Source organism: Amblyomma mixtum, chromosome 10, assembly GCF_055824585.1.
Source record: "Amblyomma mixtum isolate Tamu chromosome 10, ASM5582458v1, whole genome shotgun sequence".
Lineage (NCBI taxonomy): Eukaryota > Metazoa > Arthropoda > Arachnida > Ixodida > Ixodidae > Amblyomma > Amblyomma mixtum.
The window spans coordinates 98593224-98617421 of record NC_143021.1 but is presented as its reverse complement, the minus strand read 5'-3'; the positions used below and the strand labels follow the sequence as shown (position 1 = coordinate 98617421).

The 24198-nt window shown below is 43.9% G+C and overlaps 1 protein-coding gene across 1 annotated transcript in view; it reads left to right on the top strand.

Moving 5' to 3' along the window:
- LOC149326508 (arylsulfatase B-like) overlaps positions 1 to 24198 on the top strand; it is an 87163-nt gene that overhangs the window by 46860 nt on the left and 16105 nt on the right. The window contains exons 4-6 of the mRNA XM_089564598.1: positions 5041 to 5151; positions 17916 to 18041; positions 19273 to 19399. Of these exons, the coding sequence (XP_089420724.1) occupies positions 5041 to 5151; positions 17916 to 18041; positions 19273 to 19399 (364 nt within the window). The remainder of the gene's footprint in view (positions 1 to 5040; positions 5152 to 17915; positions 18042 to 19272; positions 19400 to 24198) is intronic.

Below are 24198 nucleotides of genomic sequence, written 5' to 3'. Positions count from 1 at the left end.
GTCTACGTGCTTAGTGCGGCACTCATTCTTTTTTCCACTTCCCTGCACCATATTGCACATGCGCGAAAGCTTTTTGGGCGCCGTTAGGACCACCGGGACATCACATTTCACGGCCACTTTTTTGAGGCGATGGGAGATCTGGTGGAAGTATGGCATAGCCACGGGTCTCCGGCGTTGCGGTTCTACACCTGGGCTGTGCTTCGGTAAACATCGAGCTTCCTTGGCAAGGGCTTCTATCACCGAGGTGACCATCTCTCGAGGAAAACCATCACTACTCGGACGTTGTAGCTGAAGTCGCACACTATCCTCCATTTCATGTGGGCAAGACTTATCAAGAGCAGCGCGCAGGAAGGTTTTTGCTATTACCCTTTTAATAAGCTTTGAATGAGCTGACTGGTGGTTTAAGATACCTTTTTTTGAGCGAGGCGAGGCTGAGTGTGGATGACTTTGTAGAAATGCTCCGTTTTATGCGAAGCATATTGCTAGAGGTACACTACAGCCCTTCGCCGTTGTTACACGCCGTGCACACCACGTGGAACAGTGACGTCACACCACGTGACATACCACGTGACACATGACGTCACGACAGAGGAAGACTGAGGTACACTACAGCCCTTCGCCGTGGTTACACGCCGTGCACACCACGTGGTACAGTGACGTCACACCACGTGACATCCCACGTGACACATGACGTCATGAGAGAGGAAGATGAGGGTCCACCTCGCGCCGTCGCTGTGGTTGCACGCCGTGCAGACCACGTGGTACAGTGACGACACACCACGTGACATACCACGTGACACATGACGTCACGACAGATCGCCGTCACGCGCTGGGAGAGGGAGAACGATGCCATCGCCCAGACACCGGAATGTCCTCGAGCGGCATTCCCGCGCATTTCGAACGCGCGTTCACACTCGGTGTAGGTGAAACGCTCGCTCCACCAGGCAGGCGGACGCGGCTTCCGTGACAATCCAGGCGCCCACCCAACGCGCGTCTCGGGGTTAGTCGGCGTTCCGCTGTAGCCATGCCGTTGTCTTCCCCCACGACGAAGGCTTCTAGTGGCTGTATTAAAATGATCAAGCATTCAACCAAGGAAGCCATGTATTAACAAGCCTAGCCATCAATATGCTTCGGATCTGACCAGGGTTAACCAAGTTAAGCCTCAGCCATTTTTTATCTTGCTTCGACAATAGCTAATTTTGAGGGAAAGAATTTCATTCCACTCATGGTGTGTGCATCGGTTCATGCATTACCCCATTGTTATGTGACATCCTTTTATCATATTGTGACAAGCGAATCGCTGCAAGCCTCGACACAGTCCACTCGGCTAAGATTTTTAGATATGTTGACGATTATGCCATTTTCTTGAAAGGGGCATCTCCAGAAGGGGCCGTTACAGTAGTGAACCGAATCCTCTAAATCTTCAGTGAGTGTGTCTTTGGGGTTAACTTCACCTATGAGTTGCCATCTCAGGGATGCTTGCAGTTTTTGGAAATATGTATTGTCACTAGTACTAGTGGAATCCAGGTGTGTTGGAGGTACCAGCCTCGCTAAAAAAAAAGGTATTTTAAACCACCAGTCAGCTCATTCAAAGCTTATTAAAAGGGGAATAGCAAAAAACTTCCTGCGCGCTGCTCTTGATAAGTCTTGCCCACATTAAATGGAAGATAGCGGGCGACTTCAGCTACAACGTCTTAGTAGTGCTGGTTTTCTTCGAGAGATGGTCACCTCGGTGATAGAAGCCCTTGCCAAGGAAGCTCGATGCCCACCGAAGCACTGCCCAAGTGAAGAACCGCAACGCCGGAGACCCGTGGCTATGCCAAACTTCCACCAGATCTCCCGTGGCCTCAAAAAAGTGGCCGTGAAATGTGATGTCCCGGTGGTCTTCAAGGCGCCCTAAAAGCTTTCGGGCATGCGCAATATGGTGCAGGGAAGGGGCAAAAAGTATGAGTGCCGCACTAAGCACGTAGACAGGCTCGTTGCCTGCAAAATTGGGGCGGTGTACAAAATACCCCTCACATGTGGGAATTGCTACATAGGGCAAACTGGAGGTTGCCTGAATGTTAGACTTCAGGAGCATCGCGCAGACGTTGAATCATTGGCCAGGAGCGGGGAACTGGCAAAATACTGTAGCCATTGTCGTAACTGCACGCCCAGGTTCCCCGACACGATTGTCTTGAAAAAACTGACGACCCACCTTAGCAGAGAAATGTTTGCAGCCTACTGCATAAAAAAAAGAAAATGACCGTTGCATCAGCTCCACTTCAGTATCCTTATCCAAGAAAGAATTCGACTACCTAGTTGCTAACTTATGCAACGCGCGCCCACGTGCCTGTATAATGTGATGGTGTCGGCTGTTTATCAGGTGTGATTACGAATCATGTATAAATCTAGTTTTCCTGTAATAAACCTTAGTTGAAGTTCCGCGTCTTATCCTGTGCTTTCCTCTATTCGTCCCTTGTTTTGCGCGGTTGCAATATGCACTACATTGATAGTCACGAATTTTGAGACTATGGTCTGTGCCCCTGGAAACATAGTGAGGCTCTTTCAGATAGGTTTCTCTATTAATACCGGTTTTATTATGAAATATTGTGTATAAGAGTTTAAGTCATAGTTTTCTTTGGCGAGAGGCAAGTAGTTCCCAGTTGAGCTTATTCTTCACGGCACTTACGCTATCCCGCCTTCGGAACCGTCCTAAGACAAACCTGGCTGCACGGTTTTGAGTTCGTTCAATGTGCTCAGTGAGTGTCTTGTTCGAAGGGCCCCAAACCGCACAGGTATACTCCAAAATAAATATGACGCAACTCAGATAAGCGGTGTTTTTTAAATTGACATGCGAACATCGGAAATTGCGTTGAATAAAGTTCAGTGCTATTCTTGCCCTGCGCACCAAGTCATCAATGTGCGTTCCAGGAAAAATCAGATGCCAGCGTTATGCCTCAATACTTAATTGCTGCCTCTTTACGTATTAGTTCGCTCTTAATCATGTATCGAGAATCAGTTGGTTTTTTCTTTCTATTAAAACAAACATGAATGCACTTTTTGACATTTAAATTTATTTTCCAATTGGAACGCCATGATTTAATTCTTGTTAGGTCGGTTTGTAAGCATGAAATATCGTTGTAAGCAACAATTTTTCTTTACACAATGCAGTTATTGACAGATAACCGCACAAAATATGAAATTCCATGAGATATGTCGTTTACATAAACCAAGAACAAGAATAGTCCCAAAACCTAGCCTTGCCGAGCGCCCGATGTGATATTTACGTAGCTTGAACGTTTCCCATTTAAAACAACACATTGTCGCCGCTGAAACAAATAATTCTGTATCCATTTACGTACACAAGAGTGAATATTTAATAAATGAAGCTTGTTAACAAGGGGTGAGTGTGACACTGTATCGAAAGCCTTGTGAAAACCTAGAAAAGCACAGTCAATTTCTCCCCCCACGTAAACAACTGATGCTAAGTCGTGATAAAACTCGACCAACTGGGTCGTGCAAACCTCTTGCGAAACCCATGCTGTTCGTCAATTAACAATTCGTTTGGAGCTATGTGTCTCATTACCTCTGTATATAGGATATGTTAAGAATCTTACATGTCATTGATGTTAGTGATATGGGTATACAATTACCAACTTCATTTTTGGGACCAACCTTGTGAACAGGAACCATGTGAGCAATTTTCCAGTCATCCGGTAAATTGCCTGTTTCCAACGATTTCTTGTAAATCAATAGAGATAAAGTGAAATCGATACCGAGCTTTTTTTAAGAATACGTGGTGAAATACCATCAGGACCAATAGCTTTACCTTCGTCAACATTTTCTCAAAAGAGTTGAAATATGTGTTAGTTGAGACATAGTTAAGAAAAACCAGCCAAAAAGACAGGGACAAAGGAGAGACGAGGCACACACAACGACTGGACTATCAACTGTGCTTTATTGAAAAACAGACAGTCGCCCAGGAAACCTAACAGAGCATGCGCAGCTCAACGGCACCGCAAAACCAGCACAAAAGACCGCGAGCTCGTAAGATAGTCAAGCTGCAGTGTCAACGGGACAAGTAACCTAACTCTTTCTGCATCAACGTGATAGACGCCGTGCTAATACAGTAATCATAGAGATAACTGTCTACGCAAAACAGACCTCAGTGGTCACCATTTGTAAGCCAATGGCAATATAGCTTCGCCTTCGGTATCCGTGCCCCTTAAAAAAGTGTCTCCATGCAACGTAGTTTACCCCAAAAACCCGCCAGTGGTGGCAGTACCTGGATTTCGTGTTTTTGCAGCTTTTCTGGGATACAAAAGGTCCGTTTAGAGCAAAAGTAGTATCATTTTTCATTGCAAACTCATCATACACTGCGCCTAGAAGGGCGGCGAAAAAACTGTCGTTTAAAGTTCCTTTCCTTGTTAGTAAAGACAAGTTTGGACTTCATCCGTCGCAATAGTTCATTCCACAGCCTGCTACAAGCACTCGACATTACCATACTAGGTTATTAGCGCCTTGCACAAGCAGACTTACTCAAGTTTTCTTTTTTTCCCTCGCACCGTGACCCAGTGGAACTGTTCGCTCCGATGTAGTTACACCACCATGGACTAGCGTATGTATTTTCTGAACTGTGTATCGTTTTTATGAGTCGGAAACATTTTATTGAGCTGCAGGCTCCTGGATTGTTTCAAGTGCCTTTATATGCCGACTGGTTCCTTGCAAATTTTACATGCCTTTTGTACTGCATTTCGGAGATCCTCGTATATCTTGAGGTTTTATTACTTTTCGAATTGTCTATGTTTTATGTTCCATTTATTCTGTGAATTTCCATGCGAATTGGCCTGTATTTTGTATTTCATTTCATTTTTCTTTACTGTGTGAATTGAGCTTCATGCTTGGACTAACCATGGTCCCCAGTATGTCCGTAAATAAAAGTCTAAAAATGCCGTTATTTTATCAATACTGGCCAACTTCCCATCTTTCTTAGTCACCGTACACAAGATATTTATGAGTGGTCGGATTTTCACTCGTTTTTTTTTCTTCTCATGCCAGTGGCACCTGGGTTACTCGAGTGTCGTGTACACGCCGACACGAAGAGGCTTCGACTCGTTCTTCGGCATCTACAACTACGGGCAGTACTACTTCAGCCCCCTGACGGACTTCGTGAGTTCAGCTGCTGTTTTAGTGCACTGATCTTTCCATTTACTTGAAACTTCTGCTTCACTTCACACTGCATCCTTTGTCTCTTCTCAACTCGGCCCCACCGCGGTGGCAAAGTGGTTACAGCTCTCGGCTGCTGACCCGAAAGACGCGGGTTCGATCCCGGCCACGGCGCCTGAATTTCGATGGAAGCGAAATTCTAGAGGCCCGTGTGCTGTGCGATGTCAGTGCACGTTAAAGAACCCCAGGTGGTTAAAATTTCCGGAGCCCTTCTCTACGGCGTCTCTCATAGCCTGAGTTGTTCGGGATGTTAAACCCCAATAAACCAAACCAAACCAATCTTCTCAACTCGATCACTGTCTTTATTACCACAAATTAAAAATTACTACAAGAATGAAGTATTGCGCTTGAAAATATCGTATTTAAGATTGTGGTGGCTGTTTGGAACTTCTAAAAAAATGTTTCTTCGTTTATTTATTTTCAACTCGTCAAATGCCCCTGGGCAGGGGTTTTACATGAGCGTCGTACATTCGCAATGGCAGACGAGTTCTTCGGTTTGGTTTGGTTTATTGGGGTTTAACCTCTCAAAGGGACTCAGGCTATGAGGGACGCCGTAGTGAAGGGCTCCGGAGATTTCGACCACATGGAGTTCTTTAATGTGCACTGCCATCGCAGAGTACACGGGCCTCTAGAATTTCGCCTCCATCGAAATTCGGATTTCGCGGCCGGGAATGAACCGGCGTCTGTCAGGCCAGCAGCCGAGCGTCGTAACAACTCAGCCACCGCGGCGAGGCAGAAGAGTTTTAAAGAAGCGCTTGAAGTGGTGGCGATTGCAATGGAGAACAGCAGCAGCAGGAACGTCAATCCAGGCCGTGGGCTTTGTTACGAAAAATGAGGAAAGAGGCGATGATGAACGGACTGAAGGTGGGTACACGGTCTTCTCATGGCTGAGTCTCAGGGGTGGGGTTGTGCTGGTATAATGGCAGGGTTAAGCGGGGATTCATAATAGAATTTACGGGAGAGGGATAGGCGAGAGACTTTTCTGTGATATAAAAGTATGAGGAGCTTAGCTTGCGCTTTGAGTTTAGTAGTGCCTGGTGTATATGAATAATCAAAAAAGATAAAACGCGCAGCACGGTTTCGAACGGATTCTAGTAAGTTGATATGGTTCGTTTGGTGTGGGTCCTATATCGCGCATGCGTACACCAGTTCAGGTCAAACGAAGGGGCAGTATGTTAGTAATTTTACATAAGGAAGGGCTACTCGAAGGTTGCAGCGTGAATAGCCGAGAACACGGTTAGCTGCTTCATTTGCCGGCAGATAGGTTCGGCAGATAGGTTAATTCCTAAGTATCTGTAAGAAGTTACGGAGCTGAGGTCAGAGCCAGAAAGTGCGGATTTCCGGATTAGATCGGACTTTCTGCGATGAAAAGCAAGATGATATTATTAGTTTTGGTTTGATTTGGTTTGGTTTGGCTTATGGGGGGTTTGCGTCCCAAATCGACTAAGGCTATGAGAGAAGCCGTAGTGGTGGGCTCCGGAAATTTCGACCACCTGGGGTTCTTTAACGTGCACTGACATCGAACAGTACACGGGCCTCTAGAATTTCTCCTCCAAAGAAATTCCAGCCGCCGCGGCCGGGATCGAACCCGCGTCTTTTGGGTCAACAGCCAAGAACCATAACCACTGAGCCACCGCGGCGGCATTATTGGTTTTGCAATGTCGCTAGCGTGAAACGTTTTTTGGGGGCTTATGTGAGTTATAGGAAGAAGTCGATTTCCTGGCGTCCAGGTCAATACTGAACGGAAAGCAGTCTTAAGGACATTCGGAATTTCTTATTTTGATATAGGATTGTCATGGTTGTCAAAAAAAGAACAACATCTTAGGGGTGTGTGGATAGTAGTCTTCCACAACTGCCTGGAGTTACTGCGCAACCTATGTAAAGTCGATGCGAAAAATAATCGTTTATCTTTCTTTTTGCAAGAGCTTCGAGATTCCTTTCTGTGGCTGTGCTGCTGCATTTTCCTTACGCACCCGGAACTCTCATCTTTTATTGTTGCTAAATGCTTTAAAATCACGGTGAACCACGTTGATTGGAATTGTTCTGTAGCGGTGATGTTGGTAATGTAATTTTGTAAAAGGCTCTGCATCTTGAGTTCAAACAAACTTCATTTCTTTGCGGCGTCTTGTGAAAAGGCAAATAGTAACGTACCAGAAATTAGCTAGCACTTCATTGTTAGCGTTGTAGCGGCCTTTGTCATAGATACCTATTTTATTTTTATCTTATTGAAGGTGTAAGTGAAAATTGAGTGAAGCATGACTGGCTGGTTCGTTAGCGATCCAAGGTGATCGGTGTGTGACGTGAGCAACAAGTGAAGGATACTAAACGAATTATGAGTCTCTCTAGGTGGTTAAGAAATAAGTTGTGATGCTAACATTAGGCATGAAATTACAAAGTAGCTTTCGGTTTTGTGTTTAGACAATATATTTTTTATTTACGAAATACGGCAGGCCTAAACTCTAGCAGGATGGGTATGCATGAAATGTGGAAAGAGGCCAGGTTCACAGCAAACACAGATAGAAGAAAAACAAAAATCGTTCCACACGAAGTGGAATATTGTAGGAGTAGAATTTATACAGCAGAAAAAGACAATGGTGCACCTTGTGACATTGAAGAAAAAGTGCGACGTCCACAATTACAGACATGACCGGCGCGAGATACATGTAAAAAAGATTTCAAAGGAAAGCATGTTTTGGCCGTTCATACCTGGAGTTTAAAGTATGTGTCTCAATCATATTCAAAGATAGATGACAGTTATAGTGTAAGTTGTTCCAGGCAGTTACAGCTCGAGTAAAAAGGGAATGTTGGAATGCCTTGGTCCTTGGGAAGTAGGTCGTTAAAAGAAGGAAATGAGTACGTCGTGTCTGATCTGTGTGTTTAACATTGGTTGCGGTCCAGAGCTAGTTTATGGTTTAGTACTTGGTACAGAAACTTTAGGCGGAAGACTTCCGTCTGGAATGGAGGGCATGAATTTGGTTGCATGTTATTGCAGCAAGTACGGAAAATTTGCGACCGCATACAGAATATCTGAAGGGAACAGCTCGACGCTGGATTCTTTCTAATGTGTGAGTATCGTTCTTAGTGAAGGAGTCCAAGATGATACATGCATATTCTAGTTGAGGACGTTATCAGCGAAGTATATGCTAGGCATTTAACTTGAGATGTGGCGTGTTTAAGCTTATTGCGTTGTAAACAGAATTTTCGGAGGGCTGATGAGGAAATATTGTTTATATGTGTATTCTAGTAAAGGTCACTTGTTATCGTCGCTCCCAAGCATTTGAATTCATTAAGCTCAGTAAGGTGACAGCCCTGGATGACGTGTGTGAACTGAAGATGACGTTTTTCTCCCGATACGCGTAGAAAGGCTTATTTCTGAGAAGTTTAATTTCATGCCCCATTTATTCGTCCAGTCGCCTATAGAATTTAAGGCTGAGTTGAGTGCAGTTTGATCAGTTTCGGAGCTTTTCTTGAGAACACCACAATTATTTGCGAAGAAACCGATTTTTTATCGCAATAACTTCTACGATGTTAGAAAAAATACCAAAACAAAAGCGGCCCCAAGACGCAATTCCGTGCGGTACTCCTAAGATGAATGGGACAGTTTGAGACCGTTAGTGTTAACATCCTGTGTGGGACCGGCTAATTAAGCGGAAACTTAGTCTATGAGAAATTGAGCAAGACGAGGTGGTTTTAATTTCAGAATGAATTTGTCACGATGGACACAGTCGAAAGCTTTACTGAAGTCTGGAAATATTACATCAACCAGACCTGCTTTCTCAAGAATAGAAAGGAAATGGACAACCGTTGAAATCTCAGCGGCAGTAGAAAATCAGTTTCTAAATCCATGATGACAAGACGATAATATGTTACATTTATCCAAGAAATCAGAGAAGGACGTCGCAACTATATGTTTGAGCATTTCGCAAGAAGATAACATAGAAATAGGGTGGTAGTTGTGGACAGAAAGCGTGTCACCTTTTTAAAGGTTGGTTAAAATCTCGCATACTTCCAGACCTGTGGAAGAGTAGCGGCCCACAGCGACGTGTTTAAAAGGAATGCGAGAAATTTCGCTAGTGCATCAGCGTGACGTCGCGGGAAAGCATTCGGTATTCCATCTGGGCCGTGTGAAGATTTGACTAACTAGGTAACCATGTCGGCTAGGTGGTGTATATCAGACATAACTTCACCAGCGAAAGTGCGAGACACGAGCGTTGTCCTATGTTCTTCTCCTGGTGTCTCGTACTTTCACTGGTAAAGTTAGGTCTGAAAATTTAACGCTTTTTTTCGTCATTTATTTTTTCGTCGTCATTTCGTCATTTAACAACTCCTTCGTTTTTAATGGCGAAATCATCTCACAAATTAGGGAAGTTTTCGACATCACGATGAATAGTCGAAGGAGAGAAAACTGTAAAAGTGAAACTTAATTTGGTGCGCAATTTGTGACCAGTCAGTCCATAATATTCCGTGAAGCTTAAAATCTTCCAGTAGTACGATAGGAGCGTGAGGATGTGAACCGATAATTAATTAAGAGCTTCATAAAAGTGCATACAAGAGTTGGCTCACTGTCTGGCGGGCGGTAACAAACTTCGAAAAAAGTGGAGGTGAAAATGCGTTGCATGATACGAACAGTTTTTGTAACGATGATGGGATGTTGATAACTGCACACTGCAGCTGCTGGCATAAAGCTATTAGTACTCCGCCACCACGCTTATTTATGCGGTCGCGACAAAATGTGTCGGTGTTGGGGGTGACTTGATGACAAGATGTTTTAAATCTACTCGTCCGAAGTTTTGTTTTACTTCCTTCGAAGCAAAAGATGTGATAAAAAATTGTCATTTGAATCTTCAGAACACGACACCAGTATACATCTCCAGATCAAAATAGTTTTCTTTGCCATTCGTCTTCTCGTTTCGTATACATCGGCGTGCAGCTGTGTCACTGAAGTGCGACCTGAACGAACTTAGACTGTGAAGAAATGTTCGTCAAAGTGAAAGGTTGCACCACTTACATGAGCACAGCAGGCTATTTTGAAGGATTGTAGCAAATACTAGATTCGAATTGTTTCTAGATGCATCTTTTCACATAAGAGTTACGTTGAGGCAAAATTTATTCTCTGCTGTGTCACGTGCCAGACCTCGGCAAAGCTGACCCCTTCGTCACGGCACTAATGAAAAACCGACACACAGTTGCTTTGGAAAGCAAACCGCTTAACTTCGCATAAACATTTGCGCAACGGTAGAGGCAAGAGGACAGTACCAAATCAGCAATACTCATCACTCAGCCACTTTTTAAACGGCAGCTAAATCGCTTACAATTTTTGTTTAAGACGAGATTTCTCTAATTCGGAGCACGAAACCCAAAAACAGTTTGAATTAAAACAAAAAACACGGCCTTCAAGTGTAGAGCTACGCGTGCATCCTGCATCAAATTGCCACGCGTTACGTTCCCCACCCACCGTTAGTGAAAATAGTTCCGGGGAGGAGGAGAAGGGGGCGGTCCAAGAACTAAGTCACGCCAATACACACACGATGGTGAATGCGTACGGAAGCCGTTAGGAACTTTGAGAGCAGACCGGCGGCAGGGGGATAGAGAGTCCTCGCCTCATACGTAAGGCTGCGTTGCTCTGAAGGCTGTACGAACTTATGTTTAAACGCTCTTTTATTGCGACATTGGGCATTGGAAGGTATTTCACCTTCCCAGCGCCCTTAGCGCCACGTCTGGCACTAGGTGCAAGACAGATACGGCTGACGCACGCCATGACTTAACCTCGTGAAGCGCATCCACTCTCTGGAGCGCAAGGGCATGTGTTTCACCTGCGTGTGTTTCATCTGGAGTGCCACAAGGTTCTGTGTCCGCACCATTGCTCCTTCTCATATTCATCAGTTTACCGGTCGGCCCCAGATCCATTCTCAGACTATATGTTGACTACGGCAGTTTGTATTCCCCTGTCGAGTGCTTTGATGGTTTGTGTTTGCCACAAACTGACCTTGACAAGGTTTCTGACTGGTAATTGAAGAGGGGCATGACATTGAATGGATCCGTGTGTTTGCCTGTACAGCTTGCTAAAAAAGAAAAAAAATCGTGCCTATTAAGGAATGACACAATCCAAGCAATAGAAAATGCAAACTTTCTAGGGGTTATAATCGCAACAAACATAGACTGAACAGCCCACATTGACGTGATAACTGGCAAGGCGTGTCATTTTTTGTATTTTAGAAAGGAATTTTAAAACTGCTTTCCAAGTACTAAGGGAAGCTATGCATTTGACAAATGTTAGGCCAGTGTTGGACTGTGCTTGAGCAGCGTGGAACATTTTCACCGGTACTCTCATATACAGGTTGGAAAAGGTAATGAAACGCACCGCGAGGTTTGTGACTGGTAATTATAACTTTCGTGTGGAAAGCTGATAATATCGTGACCGCATTGGGTAGAAGAGTTTCTCCATCCAGAGAAAAATCTGCAGACTGATGTTCTCATATGGTATGTACTATGATTGTACCGGTAATAATAAAAGCGCTTATCTAAAGCGCCCACAATACATATCGGAGAGAGTATACAACAGAAAATTGTCTACAGCTATCAATGCCGTATAACTGTATTCATTTTTCCTAGCACAACTCCTGACTGGAATAATATTTCGAATGATGTGGTGTGCGCACCAAATTTAAAGTATATTTATTGAAATTATAAATTAGTGCCCTTATATTATGTTACCGTTAATACTAACTAGTTGAGAATTCATATTCTTGTTTTCTTATGTTGTGTTGCTTAGCTGATATGTTGCCCATATCCTCTTTGCGGGTTATATCTGAAGTCGTCAATTCCCCTACAATAATGCCTCATGGGCGCTGTAGGCACTTGCAATAAAATAAACAAAAATACTTTCGTCCTCCACCTTAATTGCTTCTAAAGACAGGATTTTCCGATTGTCACCTGCTTCACGGTTTTCCCTTCTCGCCGTCTAAGTTCTTTTTCTAGTTTTGAGGAATTCGAACGTGCATACGAGGGGGTACCCAAAAGAAACCGGACTAAATTTTTTGGTCGGCCAAGCTTCTGTGGTACCGCGTTTTGCCACTAGGAGCGCATAGAACGAACATTCCAGAGTCAGTAAGCCGAGTGCCGTCGTTGAAGAAGGTCAGACTATTTTAGGCAGAGTTTTAGAGTGACGACTGTTTTGTGTGAATGTCGTTTTTGCAATGGCTGATATTCGTGAACAGCGTGCGCCGGTGAAATTCTGATTTTTGCTCGGAAAAAGTTGAATGGAAACTCTTGAAATATTAAGAAAGACGTACAAGGACGATGCTACGGGTCCAACTCAAGTGTTCCTGAATCGAATCCGAAATCAAAGCAACAATCATGCCAATAGAAAACTTCAAATTCACCTCACCTCAAGAAAGCTCGTCAGGTGAAACCAAACCTCAAAACAATGCTGATTTGTTTTTTCGACGTGAGAGGAGTCGTCCATTGAGAATTTGTTCCGCAGGGTCAGACAGTTAGCCAGGCTTTCTACATGGATGTTTTGAAGATTGGACAACAGTGTGCGGTGGAAGCGGCCAGATTTGTGGCGGTCGGGTGACTGGTTTTTCCATCATGGCAATGCCCTTGCTCACACAGCCCTGTCTCTACGACAATTTTGGACCAAAAATGGCATGACCCCTATTCCTCAACCCTCATACTCTCCCGACCTTGCCCCGTGCTACTTTCTTTCTTTCCTAGAATGAAAAAATAGGTGAATGGAAAGCGTTTCGCTGATGTTGCTAAGGTGAAGAAAAAAACGACGGAGGCACTGTCAAGCCTCACAAAAGAAGAATTTAAACAATGTTTTGAAAAATGGAATGAAAGATTCGACAAGCATATCATTGCAAGTGGGGAATACTTTGAAGGATATCGAAGGTCTGTGCTTAAAATGCGAAAAAATAAGTTCAAACACAAATAAGTCCGGTTTCTTTTGGGTACCCCCTCGTAATGTCGGCGCCTGTCCTTTACACATTGCGCGGCAATGGCGACAGCGCCGCGGAAGAGCGCGTTGCGGTTGGCGACAGCAGCAGCAATAGCTTGGGCGCCCGCGTAGATGGGACCAATAAGAACAAATCAAATCAAATCAATTCAAAATCATTGTTGCTGGAGGGCACAGTCAAAAGCCAGTAATTAGCATGACAGGGACTGTAGCCATTGTACATAGCAAACAGTAGCACGCACACTTCGACACATTACTATAAAAATAACTCATGCAAAATAATCCATGCCAAAGCTCTACCTGTATTGTATGTCGGTAAGGAATTGTTCGGCTCTCTGCTCAATCCTTTACAAACAGATATGTTTGTTAATTTCACCGCATACATTTTCTGTTGCCGCTGTAGTGTCTCCACACGTTTATCTCAATAAAACCTAAATGTATAAACCTACAATTATGAACTCCAGCACTCGTTAAACCCGTAACGAGTGCTTAAGTTACACACAGTACCTACTGGTTTCAAGGGCAAAGCCAGCTGCACTGCACAAAGGCGTCATCAGCACAGCGCAGCGTATCATGCACGTTGGTCTTGGTTTGTCACCTTAGCTGGTTGATAATTTGGTTTGCCTCCATCCTGTTCATACACATCATCAATGTGGCAGTCATTATGTCGCAAAATGGCAAGATCGGTACATGTACTAATGTCCCTGTTTTCTGTTTCGGCTTTCTTCATGACCATCGTGACGCCTAACCTCTCTGAAATCTTTGTTTGGCGCACGCACACTGAGACAAACGGGTCTGTCTCGTAGCCCCTCATATAACCACAATGCTCAGTTTAAATGTCCCATTTATATCGAGCATTGGAGAAAGATCTGTGTCGATGAACAAAGCTGGTGGATGGGTATGCGATGTGACATCATTGTTTCTGCAGCAGTTCTTCACAAGAAATGAGAGTTCACGATGCCTACAATAATAGCACAATTTTTATGTTCTTTGAATTCTGTCTGTTAAGATTCAGAATGCCATCATTGTTGACGATTCGGTATCACATCGGACAGTGGCGATATGGCTCACATTTAATATATTATTAACGATGTCAACCGCATGCTCCGCTTCATTTGTAGCAACTTTTCCCTTGCCCCTATACCTGTGAAACTACTGCTCTACAAAACACTCCTCCGTTCAGAAATTGAGTACACTGCTCCAGTATGTGACCCATACTCTAACTCTCTCACTGTGTAGCTTGAATCCACCCAAAATCGCTCTGAAAGCTTCCAAATGTCCAATTACTCCCACCATGTCAGTGTTTCAGAAATGAAAAAAACGCTTAATCTTCCAGATCTTGCCATACGGCGCCGCATTTCGCGCCTCTGCACATTTCATGAAATATATAACAGCAACAAAAACCTAAAGCAGTCCTTTTTTACTCCTCCGGTGCACATATTGTCCCACAGATATCATCACCTAAAGGTGTACATTCCACAGTGCAGGACTGTCCAATATCTTAATTCCTTCGTCCCCAAAAACTGCGTCGGACTGGAATCACGTGCCCTCCACTGTCGTCGCCATCAATGATTCTGATAAATTCAAAGATACTGTTAATTCTTATGAATTGTAAGTGTTCATTTATTTCTTATTTTTTATTTTTATTTTTTTCCACTCCTCTCTATAACGCCTGACCGGATTGAGAGTTATAAAATGAAATGAAATGAAATTAAAGTAGCACACATCGTTAGATAGAAAAGCCGTGCATGGAAACGTCGTTACTTGCCCTAAGAGTTCTGTCAGATTTTTTTTTTATTATTATTATTTTTGTTTGGTACCTGCATCGCCTTTCAGCATTACAGCAGGGGGGCACTTTTACATTCAAAAAACAAAAAATCATGCAATTAACGCGTGAAAAAAGGCATCATTAGGTAGGACATTAACAATATATGGTGTAACACCTTGCAGATGACGTTAAACAATAAAAAATCCGTTTGCATGACAGTCACCAGGAAAAAACAGCCATATAACTATGACTACAGTATCAATGATTCAACGCTTTCAAGGGTCTCTGAACATAAGTACCTAGGGTTAACTTTAACTTCTGACCTAAGATGCGACGCGCATATCGCCAATGTTATTGGGAAAGCTGTTCTTCCTTAGAAGATGCTTACGTTTGGCCCCTCAAAATACCAAGCTTTTTGCCTACACTACCCTCGTAAGGCCAATCTTGGAATACGCAAGCACTGTTTGGTTCCCGCATTCTATCACTAACATCACTCGGTTTGAGAGAGTGCAACGAAAAGCTTTAAGGTTCATTCATAACAAATACAAACCCTCTGACTCCCCTACCGATCTTGCAGCATCATCTGGCCTTCCATCACTATTATCTAGGGCAAAAGAATCCCGCTTGAAGTTTTTATATCAATTATTACACAACACCTACAGTATAGACGTGTCTAAATATGCATCCTTCTCACAGTCACGGCAATCCCGGCACAAGCATGCGCACACGCTGACTGAATACTCATGCCGAACGAACACACTCAAGCATTCTTTCTTTCTTTAGCCATCAGCGAATGGAATCAGCTCGATCCATCGATTACCATGTCGGACTCACTATCTTCCTTCACCCCAAGATTAGTAGAATGTAACAAGAATCAGTAAAATATCAATAGTCCTACATTTTACCAGATACTGCCGAACAGCTACTTATTGATATTTCTTGACATGTTATCTTTAAGCATGATTGCAAGCCTATTGCCACCCGTTACCTTCTTTTTCGCTTTCTTCCAGTTTATATTGTAAAATACTTCAAATACTAGCATGCTTGCTGGAATGAACGACTCCTGCTGTACTTGATTTCTTTTTGTTTCAGTTCTGAATTTTCAAGTTATTGTTTGCTAACCTGCCTACTAGCAGTTATATAACACTTATGTAAGAGTTCTCATTTTTGTTGATCTGCTTGTAATTTATCTGTATTGTACTCTATATTGTACTGATGCCCACCTGCTACGGTCTCTTACTGAGACTGGCAGTATTGTAAATAAATAAATAAATAAATAAATAAATAAATAAATAAATATGTGGCGGCAAAGCATTCCATTCGCGAACTGTTCGCAGAAAAAAACGAATAACGGAGTACGTCACCTTTAAAAGGAAATTCATGAAGCTTTAAATTGTGGTCCCTTCGCTTCGAGACATAGAAAGGCGGCTTCAAATATTTTGATCCGTCTATGCCAGTCTTGGAATAGAAAATGTTATGCAAAAATTTTAATCTAAGATTTCTTCTTCGAGTTTTAAGTTCTGGCCACTGAAGATTCCTTTTGCTTTCCGAGATACTGAGTGTCCTGGAATAGTTTCCAAGTACAAAGCGGACAGCCCTATTTTGAATTTTTTCCAATTCGTCAATAAGTTCTTGTGTGTGCGGGTCCCAGCACACTGATGCATATTCGAGTACTGTGCGGACGCGAGTAAAATATAGTTGTTCTTTGAGATGCTGTGGAAGGTGGCTGAAATTTCTTCTCAACAAACCTATAAGCATCTAAGCATCTTCACTCTCAGTTCTCAATCGACGATGAAAATTTTCATGTTTTTGTGAGTTTATTTTGAACCTCTCTGAATTGTATTTGTTGACACTGTCATTGAAATGCTACTTCAGTTGAATACTAAACTTTCTCTAGAACAGGCCCGCCTTCCAAATGCATCACGAGGGAAAATGTGCTGAGTCACAGTGTAGCTTTGTCTGAAAATCTTTTGCGTTTCTTTGCCGTATTGTTTTTTGCCGTCTGGCGGGTTGGAACAAAAATCATTCTTATTTTAAGAATGGTAACTGTCTCTGTGTGAAAAACTGCAGTCTAATCACTAAAACTGCATCCTATTCTAGGCTAATCGAACCAAATACTCTCAAAATACTGAAATTTAAAGATGAACAGAACCCTGTTCAGACCAGCTGCACGAAATAATTCTCTACGCTCCTCAATTCGTAACAGCCATTCAGAAGTTTAGGGCACCTTCTGACAAATGCGAACAAATTGATTTATTTTCCAGATTTCACCAAAACCTTTCACAAGGTGGAAAAAACAGCGCAAACTTAGACAGAGAACACAGAAAAGAGGGGAGACACTACTTCAGCGCTTGTAGTGTCTCCCCTCTTTTCTGTGTTTTCTGTCTAAGTTTGCGCTGTTTTTTCCACCATGAATTCACACCAACAAGCCCAAATGTCTTCTTTGCTACAGTGACTTTCACAAGGTGCCGCATAGCAAGCTTCTTTTGAAATTAGAGCAGATAAGTGTTCCTCCCTTTCTCTTTGGCTGGACGGCAGCTTATCTACAACTCAGGACGCTGTTTGTGGAGATACGTGGTTCTTGCTCCTCCCTACTCCCTCTAACTTCTGCGGTCACTCAGAAAAGCATGCTTGGTTACTCGGTTTTCTGCGGCTAACCTTTTTATTCCGGCTGTGAAAACTTTTGTGTTTGCTCGTGATTACATGATTTATTGCTTTTATGCCTTCCGTTTCCGACCAGTAAAATCGAGACGATGCTCGGCTCAGTGTTCTGAGATGTAGTGATACTATTTCTTGTTAAATATAAATCCCCCCCCCCCCAAAAAAAAATACCTGTGTTCCTGCGTAGGACCAGAAAGAAGAATCCGTTTCACTCATCTACTTTAATAATGGAGTTTTAGCCAAAATAGTTAAAAAGTACAAAACGCGTGATGCACTGAGATGCGTGCCTCCTTAAGTTGCTCGTTCTTCGCGCGCATGCAGAATAGCAGTTGCGGCGTCGACATGTGGGACAACGAGGCCCTTGCAGCAGATACTGACGGAGTGTACAGAACCCAGCTGTTCACCGACAGGGCGGTCGACATCATCCGTCATCACGACACGAAAAAGGTGCGCTACTTTGAGCCTTGTTTGGAAAAAAAAATAATGTGTTTTACAGCTAATTTGCACTTGCAGTAGCAAGATATTCATCACAATACAAAAAATGCGCGCTACTTTGAGCTTCCTTTGAAAAAATCAAGTTTTTTGTTTGCCTCTAATATGCACTTTCAGTAGCAAGAGATGTCTAAGCGCTGCTCTCTGAGTGCCTATCCGTAGTATCTGAGTGCCTAGATATTAGAGCCTTTCTTTGCTCTGTCCATGGGCCACGTTTCAGGAATTTGAAAGTCTGAAAGGTGACAAAAACTTGTGGCGAAAGATAAATAAGCTCCTCTTCAAAAGGCTAAAAAAAGTAATGTAATGTTCCGATAATCCCAGAGCTAGAACTATGGGAAACACTGCTAAGCCCGCCAGTAACAGACCAGTATGTCTTGCACAGGTTACTCTTGAATAAGGCGATACTATTGCTCTGAAACAACCATAGCCTATGAAAAACATCTTCCACATGCTCCGTTTCGTTCATTTCCACTCGAATATGTGGCAGCGCCAGGGAGTGACATTCAATAGTTTCGGCGTTATCAATACACCCTTGTGCATTTGCAAAAAAGGAAAGCGTTCATGCTGATTTTCCGCAACGTTGGATTAGCAAAATATTCATGGAAAGTATAGAGGTATTGAAAGAAACATAAACAGGGTTGTTTTGCCGGTACAAATTGTCAAACAGAACAGTAGCCTAAATAAGTCCGAAACTATTCAGAAGAGGGCCGAGTCGGGCTGATTGGTTCATGTTGAATGGTACGGCAAAACACCGCTGACGGACGGGACGGAAGAAGATGAGACAAACACAACACAGACAAACAGCGCATGTGTTTGTCTCATCTTCTTCCGTCCCGTCCGTCAGCGCTGTTTTGCCGTACCATTAAACTATTCAGAACTTCACAAAAATGATGCGCAGAAAAACATTGACAGCAGCCGTAATTCGGGTTTTTTGCTGAAGCGCGCTTTTGCTTGTGTGCTAGCATAGACGGCAAAACCTGACTGCCTCGGGAAAAACAGCTCAATTTGAGTGATCAGCAGTATCATGTTGTTGAAAATGCTTCCTAATGCTGTGGTTCCGCTTGTGCTCATGGTGAAATTTAGAGGATTGCAGTTCTCACACTCCACTCCGCGCAGCGACGAACGGTATTCCGTTCGTGGCATGACCCATTGTTTCCACGTCCTAGCCTTGCACTTTATGTCGCAGCCCTTGTTCCTCTACTTGGCACCCACTGCTGCCCACGGACAATCCAAGAATTTGACAACTGACGCTCCTCGAAGAAACCTGGCAAAATTTCCCTACATCGGCGACCGGAACAGGACGCTGCTAGCTGGTGAGAAATTCTTGCTGCATTGTACAGAGAGAGTGCCCAGTGAGCCAGATTTGTGAATGTCATTACGCGCGTCTTATTAGCGGCGCCCGCAACACTAGTGATGTCATACAGTGGGCCATACGAATACGATGCTCCTGGAACTAAACGGTCGCTTTTGGTTTGCCGTCCTCGACGCTTTAGGAAACATTTATAGGTGAGTTCACAACACGGGGAATTGCATTTGTCGCTAGTGGCGTGGTAAAAGTGTCCGTCTCCATACTTCAACTGAGCCTGCCATTTTTTCGTCACCGATCAGCTGAGTTGCGATACTTTACTGAGAAACAAAACCATTCATAAAGTATCGCGTTTGTGTGGCGTTTGGTTATCCGGCCCCCGTTCAGCGCTGCCAAGCCTTACGCGTTCATTAAGCTTTATTTTTTTTGGAACTTCTGCACTAGACGGAGCCCGTACTGACGGGCGCAGGGGATGGCGATGCGCCCCATTGTTCTGTCACCCAAGTGGCGTAGTCGCCAGCGCCAGAGTAACGGGATGCATTTAGTAAGCTCTGCTTGAGTTCCAGGCTAGTGGTAAATGAAAACAATTGGCCGCAAGTGGTTTCACTAGACCTACAACAGCGGTTACGGAAGCTGCAGAGAATAGGTTATCTTATTTGATGTGTTCTACGAACTGAAACGGATAAAAGAGAGGGCAGATGCCATTCGCCGCAAATACCATGAGCTGAGTGGAAAAGATGCGATTTCTAGTAGGCATTCTCCGAAGAAAGCAATCCATAGAGAACACTTCACTCACCGAGGCGGTGAAAGTTTACTTCACGCTTATATGGGAACTGTGGCGGCGGAGGACGCCATTGCCTGCGTTTTGTCGCCGTAATCAGTTATCATGAAGACGCCGCCACTGACCTGTCAATCACCCTCCCCCCCCACCTGTGCCTGGAAATAGGCGATGGATAGCAGCAGAAGGGATCGCGATAAATGAAGGCTGTCCAAAAGCAAATCTTGTAAAAAAAGGGAACGCTCCACGTTTTCTCCATGCGAGGAAGTCGCGATTGCTGCCACGCAGAAAAAAAGACTCCTCAGCCACAGCACTGCTAGAAACGGGCGAAGGTTTTTTTGTTGAACGCGTGCTCAATGAAACCTCTGAATCCGACATTCAAGAAGAAATCACAACGTGCACAATCTACCACACCACAGCCAGCAAGAACTCTGCAGCTGTGGAAGCGCGAGCCAGCTGCACTGTAGACGATTCGCTGTGTTCCACTTCGTAGGATGCTCAGCTTCAGACAGCTGCGTTGAATTACCACACAGCCTATTAAAAGTGATTCACAGCTTTTGTTTGACACCTTCATTTTCGTTAACCCCTTCATTCGAAGGTTTTGCTGGTTGAACAGTTCAAAAAAGCAGCATTTTCTTTGGCAACTTTTCTTCTGGGCTCCACAACCAAGACAAAAGGAATTTTCAGTTTCCCAGCAGCGTTGTCTGGGAAACTGAAAAGTCAGAACGCTAAAATATTTTCATGATGGCACATGTCATAAGCGATGCGTAAATTAGGAGGCTCGACTACGGCTGCATGAACCTAAATGCTATTTGGAGGCATAATTGGTGCCCATGCTGCAAAAGAAGACACAATGCACATAATGCTCTAGTTTTGAGGACATGCTTCTAGTTCTTAATACCAAGTAGTGTGCAGTCGGGACTTCTAATCTTGCGACAGCGCGCTAGCGGCGTGCATTTATTTATTCATGATATCACCGGGGTTAATATACGTATAATAAAGTGTGGGTGGCGAAGGTATATCACCAAAAAGAGAAAGACCATCATGGAGGCACAGAAAAATAACAACAGAATTACAGTGGGCTAAGTTGCCCAAGAAATATATAAAAAACACCCTTCAAGAAAGCACGCTGCACACTTTCGGTGACAAAAAACCCCCCAAAACATAAAGAATACTAACAACCTCAAACAGAAAACGGTAATTGATCGGTAAGCATGGCTAATTCTAACCACAAAAGAAACAAACAGAAATTATACAATCAGGAACAGCATAACAAAATACTAAACGTACTTTTAACGAGTGTACGGTCCTTAATGTGTAAAAAAATCGGGACCACCAAGCCGACACGAACTGGGAGAATGCGAAAGCATTCACGCCTCTTCGGCAATCGTCGCCTCTCTTTGCCTCTTTGTAACTTTTTGTTTCGTAATTTAACTACTGAATTAGCGTAAGTATCTTATGCTTTAATTAAGTATTTAATTAAATTTGGTTTTTCAAATTTGGCGCTTTGGATGATTTCACGTCCAATAATATATCCCAACCCAGGCCATCCAACCGTCCAACAATTATTAGGTAATTAATTTAAATCAATAAAACTTTTTGTCAGATTAATTACCACACATCAAATATATTTTAATTATTTAGAACTTTATTTTCACTCCTTTGCCTATTTTTGCACTATTTTGCCGACCACGGCTGTTTTTCCGCCCACTCACTATATCGACGTCCACACTATTTCGACGTTTTTCCGACATTTTCGTCTGTGATTAATTAACTAGTCATTTATCAACATAATTTTTTGCGCAGCATCCTCACGTCATCCTCTTTCGATTACAACCACTCCTTTGTTGGACCACTCTTCTGAGAACGTAACAACTGCTGCGGACAGCTTTCGGTGACACCACCCCGCCGACGTAGCCTAGAAATGCTTTCGCATCAATAATGATGCAGGCATCTTATTCCCCTTAGTTTAAATTTTTAAAATAAATGAATTGGCGAAGATTACAGTTTAGCATTGAGTTATGCTAACATTGTGTTGGTGATGCCGGCGAGCACAGAAAAATGAGACTCGGTCAATCCGAAATGTCCGCAGTGACTCGTTATGATAAAGTATCTTCTGAAAAAATTTCGAGGCCCTCGCTAAGCTTAACGAGGGCCTCGGTTCTGGCAGCCTTGACGCCATAGGAAGCATAAGAGGGTTCTCACACAGCTTCCACCCTCGCCGTTTGATGACGTTCTACGTCACACCAGCAGTAACTCAGGCCGTTCTACGTCACACCAGCGGTAACTCAGGACGTTCTACGTCACACCAGCGGTAACTCAGGACGTTCTACGTCTGCCGCTTGCGAACATGGGTGGCGCTGATGAACACTCTCAATGTTAGGTTATTTGTAAACACAAATACCCCCGAAAGCAGAAGATTTAACAGCCGTCGCCGTAGCTCAGAGGTAGAGCACCGGATGCGTAATTCGGAGGTCGTGGGTTCGGATCCCACCAACGGCATGTCTTTATTTTTTCTTCTGCTTTTCTAATCAATTAGCTTTAAGCGATAACATATTCAGTAATATTCTAAATTGATCAACAACACAAAGTAAATAAATAAATTAAAAATTCCCTGTGCCATTTCGTTTCTGCGCCAGTTGGCTTCTCTCATATTTATAACGAACCCCTCCTTCCCTTTCTCTTGTTTGCTTAATTGCATAGCGAGGGCCTCGGTTCTGGCAGCCTTGACGCCATAGGAAGCATAAGAGGGTTCGCACACAGCTTCCACCCTCGCCGTTCGATGACGTTCTACGTCACACCAGCGGTAACTCAGGACGTACTACGTCCGCCGCTTACGAACGTGGGTGGCGCTGATGAACACTCTCAATGTTAGGTTATTTGTAAACATAAATACCCCCGAAAGCAGAAGATTTAACAGCCGTTGCCGTAGCTCAGAGGTAGAGCACCGGACGCGTAATTCGGAGGTCGTGGGTTCGGATCCCACCGGCGGCATGTGGTTGTTTTTTCTTCTGCTTTTCTAATCAATTAGCTTTAAGCGATAACATATTCAGTAATATTCTAAATTTATCAACAACACAAAGTAAATAAATAAATTAAAAATCCCCTGTGCCCCTTGGTCTCTGTCGCTGTTTTTGCCAGACAGGAATATATGCTACGCCGACTTCTTGGTGACGTATGTTACGTACTCCAAGTCCGCCACTGCGCCAGACGTTACATACAGTATTTCCATCGTATATCTGCGACTTTTATTTGGTTTTGTTGCGAAAGCAACACTACGCTAGCCGCCGAGCCATTTCGCGGAGCCGAGGAAAGGCGATACTGCGCATGCGTGAGGAGCAGTGACGTCACACGGCGCACAGCTGGCGCGCTGCCGCCGTCGCTGGCGTGCTGGCGGCCGCCGGCACACGAGTATGTTTTTGCAGGCTAGTTGGTGCCTAAGCATTCTGGGTTTTTTGCCCAAAAGACACGACACAAAAGAAATGAGGTAGAGGACAAACGCTTTCTTTTTTTCCAACGTGTGGACGTTGTTCCCAGGTCGTCCAGCGTTCGCTTTTAGTGCGCTCCGTCGAAGGAAGGGAAGTGTTCGTTGCCACAGGAATTCTGTAGTACTGTTGATCATCACGCAGAATTGGCGCCATTGCGATGAAACACTGGAAGGCTGCGTGCACTCTTTTAGCCGAATCCACAGAATTTCTTTGTACAGACGGCACTGCCTTTGACGCATGTCAGACGGCACTGCCTCTGACGCTGGCACGCCACTGTGCGTAGTGACGTAACTTGCTCCTCGCGCATGCGCAGTATGATCGTGCAAGAGCACGCGTAGTGGCGACACTGCAAGCAATGTTGCTCACGCAACAATATATGGCTACGCGCAGATGTTGCTTTCGCAATCCTCCAGATTTAATCGGAACTAAACCACAGCAAACTTTTTCTAAATTTGAGCCCTTGCGGCGTGATAACCTTATCAGGCCTGCTTGTGCAGGAAGACTGGGCCTAGAGCACCTGTATGTGAGACGGTTGCCCGC